Raw genomic sequence first — 5614 nt, forward strand, 5'->3', positions numbered from 1 at the left:
ACGGTGTCTGGGCTTGAGCCTGTGCATAGGCGTCGGCGTCGGCTTATCGAAGCTGGCCGTTGGTATTCTTCTGGGTCGACGGAGTACAACACACCAGCAGCAGAGCAGTACGTGTGTACGTCTATTCATGAACATGGGCTTATGCATGCAACGTGCCTCAAGATGAACCTAATAACTCCTAATGCAAGGTACAAGGCAGCGGGGGCCACTACTTTGTACGTGATGAAAGTAAAAATCGTTTGAGCTCGGGGAGCCGCGGCCCTGCCCGATGTCTGTTCGTTTGTGCCCTTTGGGGTGTATAAATAGCTGCAGTTATCATTCAATAAAGTCTCTCGTTCTTTACTTCTGTCTCTGAACAGTTCGCTCTCCTCCTTGAGCGACGCAAGCATCGCTCCCGGTCTGTCGCCCCCGGCAAAATCCGCCTCGATCTCTCCTTGAACTCCTCCCACTCCCTCACGCTGAAGAGGGAATGAGATCGTCTGACTTAGAAGAAACTACTGCCGAGGGACGTCCTACACCCAGCGCCGTTGATCTACATCCAACGACACTCGCTACCAGCGTCACTTCCACTCGCATGGACACGAAAACAAGCAGCCCATACGGTACGCCCAGAACTCCTCGCTCTCGCGTCACTGCATCTGTTGGGCCGGTCGCTCTGGCCTCGCTCCTTCAGGGCGCGACGGGGAAGAGCAGCCGCTGCCCCTCCAAGGCGCGACGCTGGCCGGCGAGGAAGGGCAACCACTGCTCCTTCAGGGCGGGACGCCTCCTAGGCGCGCCCCAGAGTCACGGAGCAGGCTACATCAACGCCGCCGAGCTATCGAGGCCACGAAGCCCGCGATGTCTCCGTCAGGCCGCGTAGCTGTGGAGGGGGCGGAGCAAGCCACTGCCCCGCGACGCGCCGGAGCAAGCATCGTCGCGCCGTCGGCTACTCAGGCTCTGGACTTCTGTTGGAAGTTCCCCAGCTACTCGCCACTTCCTTGCTATTTAGTTGGACAGAACAGAGGAAGCAATGGCAGCAGAGACAAAGCGAAATGCCAAATTGAGATTGTAATTGGTGTAAATCAAAAGTAATGTGTAATGAATAGTGTGACTGAACTTAAATTCAGTTTGCAATGTCATTTGAGAGTGGAGTTGAGTGAAAAGTTTGACTGAATTTTTGTTTGGCTGTTGAGTTTGATTTGACTGAATGTTTCATTTGAGAATGAAGTTGAGCGATTCCAGGACTACAAAGACCAACAAGTCACAATGCTTGATTTGGCTGTTGAATGTACAACTATCATATAAAGTGACACTTCAACAGAGGTCTTGCATATAGAACAAAATAGATGCCAAAATAGGGTAATATATCTCTGGGAGATATGGCAAAATGTTATCTTGAACTGAACTTGGACTGAACTCAATGTCAAGTGTTGCCCAGAACTGAACTTGCCCACCAATGCTTGTTTGCTCTTTCATTCATTTGCCCAAAAACAACAGTACTTCATCATGACCCAGTGAAAAGATCATCTGTAATTGGCCCCTGAAAATTAAATAAATAAGAATATCGTATGAGCAAGATTTTGCAATCTCTAGTAGGATCATTTTAGATTTTTAAACTACAGGAGCAAGATTATACCATCAGCAACTGAGTGAAGCTAAGGTTGGTCTTGTAACCTTCAGGCACCTCCGCATTATCCCTATAAACTCTATCATTTGCAACTTGTGCACCACCACCACCACCTGCCACTTCCCCGACCTCCCGCATCTTTGCTGTGAAAGAAAATTGGAGGTTGTGAGAATTAATGGACATAATGATAACACCGAAAGCACTTTATTGTTTAGCAACATACCTCTTCAACCAACTGTGATGTAGCTCTGCTTTCTCTCTTTTTCCTTGCCTTGTGCTTCTTATCAAGCCAATTTTGTTTTCGTTTTGAACTCTTTGTTTGGACCTCCTTTTTCTTTAGACATGCATTAGTCAACAAGTCATTTGGTGGGCTAGCATTTGTCGGAATTGTACATGAATACTCCAATGTGCTTGCACATGCATTAATATTTTTCTTCAATTTGCTGTCGTCTGATGGTTGATGGACGGTGCCAAGCGAAGAACATCCCTCAGACTTGGAATTGCCAACGTCAGAGGATCTCGTTCCGCTGAAGAGGGCCACCTCGTAGCCCCCTCCAGTAGTCGATCCCCTCTGCTCCGGCTAATCCACCATCTCACGCTCATTCATCCTCTATCGCCGCCAGATCGCCTTGGCGATCGTGGGAGCCCCCGAGGGGGTTTTCTGTAAAAGGGCACCCTCATTCGGTTTTTCGTGTAAAAGGAAGTTTGTCCTTCACGCGTCTTGTTCCGATGTCGTACCCGTATTCGGCTGTATATCCAAGGTAGACTGTGCAATATTCCAGCGTGGGCACAGGATACGATCACGAAGCGTGAAGGCAGGCCCAGAATAACGTGCACACTGGACGCCATGCGCTGAAAATCCGCTCGCCTAGCCCCCCTCTCTCCCTCTCTATATAGGCACCCTGCATCATAAGGATGGACTTGGTTGATGCTATCTCGCACAAATGGACTTGGTTGATGCTATCTCGCACAAATGGACTTAGTTCTAACTAGACTTTTGGCGGGTGAAAACATATACGTACATTGGAGCTTCAACAAGCACCACCAGGTTAAATCAATTATACCAGTAGAATTTCCCTGATTGCATCCGTCATTTACCAGTTGAATCATACAAACACAGCCAGTGCCTGTGTGAATTCCTCTAACTGTATTTGTCTAAGCTTGCTGTTCTGAACAAACTAGGAGAAAACAAACCTGCAACATTGCTTTGAGCAGATGGTACATAATCTTGAAAATGCACATCCAACTTGTGCAGTGCCAATATTACCAACAGATTTTAACACAAAGCTGACATCAGATAAGCAGGTCCAATATTTGTCAAGAGATTGGCAGAATGTGGCACTGCGGTCTCAAAGATTGACAATGCCGACAACACGAAATGAGTCAAAACTAAAACAGTAGTACAACTCAAACTTAGACTGCAGAGTAGTTACACAATACCATAACAATAAGCAACAAGTGTCGCCCATTGCCTAGAGTGTAAAGTTTGACCATAATAATAATAATAATTAAGTACTGCCATATGGACTGAAGTAACTAAACAAACTGCTCGAAAGAATGATACTTGAGAGTACTGGTAGTAGCAACTGGGAACTGAATCTTGTATTAAATCTCCGATCTGCTCCAAGGTGACCTTCCATCAGTAGCGGTCATCATATGAGCGAGCACCCCGAGTGGGACGATCATAGGGAGCAGGCCTATCTCGGTAACTCGCGCCAAGGCGAGCAGGTCCACCACTCCCATATCTGTCACCATTCGCCACACGTGGACCACCCCTGCCATAACCACCAGTGCCTCTAGATTCATCACGGTAATAACTTCCACCTGGCCGCCCTCCATCTCTCTCATAGCTTCTATCCCTGGCAAAGCCACCTGATGCATAACGATCACCAGCACCATATCTGTCGCCAGAAAAACGATCAGCAGCTGGAGGATAGCGATCGCGTCCACCACCATAACGATCATCAGCATAGCGGCCACCATCATAACGATCATCAACATAGTGATTACCAAAACGGTCTGATCCTCCAAAGCGGTCACCACGCCCACCAGCGCCATTGCCATACCTGGAAGGGGGAGAGTACCTTCCAGGCCTACCTCCATCAGAATAAGGACATTCACGAGCCCAGTGTCCAGGGCGTCCACACTTAAAGCAATCATCACTTGCAGCGGGTACCATGTCAGCTGCACCACGATATCCACCTCTAGCACCAGATGAGTAACTACTACCCCCATATCCATAGCCACCATCATCACTGTTCATCCTAGGTTGAGCTTTGTTCACAGAAATGGTCCGACCATCTAGTTCTCCATTGTGCATTTCCCGGATCGCAACATCCACAGCCCGAGGTTCCGAGAATGTAACAAACCCAAACCCACGGGAGCGGCCTGTGTCTCTTTCTGTTACAACCTATACATACAATGAAAGTGAACTCATGGGAAGATAGTAACTGCATATAATAGTGAACAGCCAAAAAAATCCAACACTAGCAACAGCATGCACATGCAAATCAGGCCATAGGGAAATGACGACAGCTGGTCAGTATGTCAAGCATGGTAACCAGTGAAACTATCTCACAAGACTGGAGGAACACAGTCAATCTTTATGCCACTGCTCAATTATTGTAAGTAAATGTCAGTATCTCCTTTATCTGCCCCAACAATGCTATCCAGAAGGCATACTATGGGCAACAGGTCAGAACTGGAAGCATGTGACAGGTCAGAACTGGTTACCATGGGCAACAGGTCAGAACTGGAAGCATGTGACACTGTGACCACAACAATGCCATCAATGAGTCCTAGAAGATATCAGTTGCGCTGACAAAACAAACTGAACACTTCCATGTGCCGCTCATGTGCGACATGAATGAGTAAACTCCACATCCAACAAATTGGACGAGGCCAGTTACTTTGGTCGGTGCTGCAGGCACAAAACAATAACTTTACACCTGAAGTTCTAACACAAAGCTAATCGGACCTTAGTTAGTCTGCCACATTCCTTCAGGAAAACATAGTTGCAATACCTAAAGGCATCCTTATCAATCACTGCTCTTTGTTCATGTACGGGTATGTGTCCATTTGAAGGGGAAGGGGCATTTGAAGACTGAGAATAATGGCCTTCCAAGCGACTGTAGGAATAAAATAGCACACAACACTCACTATGAAGCATCACTTGTAATAAATCACTAACCAAGGACAACAAAAAAAGCTGCATCTGCCTTTCATATCAGAACTGATCCAGAGCATTCCATTATGCAGCAAAACTTGCATTAATTTCATATCCAACACTGTGGTCATGTTTAGCTCTGTAGAATTGATTAGCCATGGCAATGAAAATTTGTTTAATGTACTGACATTAGTCAGCTTAAACACTACCCATGCCATGGCAAAGGAGGAGCACTGCTTCTGCCCAAAAGCATCTACCAAATTTGCTAACAGTACCGTTACTTCATATTGAATTTTATAGGACCCATCACCGCAAAAATGTATAACAATGAGCTCGAATTGACTAATATGTTTCATTTCCTTCAACTTCAAAAACTTCCTAAAATATAAAACTGGAGGTGACTGCAGGCTCTGTGAATCAGTAACTGCTATTAGATTGAAATTAGAAAACAAGATAAACTCAATAGCATTTTGCTAAGAGCATAAACAAACAATTAACACACCTAGGCGTCATAACTTGCTAATAAACACAGCTATGCTTGGAAATTCGTTGAGAAACAGGTTAATAATATAATTATCATCATACTTGCAAATGAGATGGTTCCACCTAACACTGAATGAACCATAAAGAAAGTAAGGACTGTCCAACCTGAAATTGTTTATCAGATCACGCTCTTCCAGACACCCCTAAGCAACAATAATAACGTAACATAACTGAATCATGCACTGAGTAACCATCAGGTCGAAAAACAAGCCATCAAAGTTCTATCGACACAGCTAACCAAACATAATACTAAGTTACAGCAAATCGCGAAACGGCAGTTTCACAATTACCCCCCCCCC

The 5614-nt window shown here is 45.8% G+C and overlaps 1 protein-coding gene across 1 annotated transcript in view; it reads right to left on the minus strand.

Moving 5' to 3' along the window:
- Positions 1-2899: 2899 nt before the first annotated feature.
- Positions 2900-5614, minus strand: part of LOC119363694 (glycine-rich RNA-binding protein RZ1C-like) — a 3793-nt gene continuing 1078 nt past the window's right edge. Inside the window, exon 3 of the mRNA XM_037629064.1 lies at positions 2900-4016. Coding sequence (XP_037484961.1) covers positions 3246-4016 — 771 coding nt within the window. The 3' untranslated portion in view covers positions 2900-3245. The remainder of the gene's footprint in view (positions 4017-5614) is intronic.

Source organism: Triticum dicoccoides, chromosome 2B (assembly GCF_002162155.2).
Source record: "Triticum dicoccoides isolate Atlit2015 ecotype Zavitan chromosome 2B, WEW_v2.0, whole genome shotgun sequence".
Taxonomy (NCBI): domain Eukaryota; kingdom Viridiplantae; phylum Streptophyta; class Magnoliopsida; order Poales; family Poaceae; genus Triticum; species Triticum dicoccoides.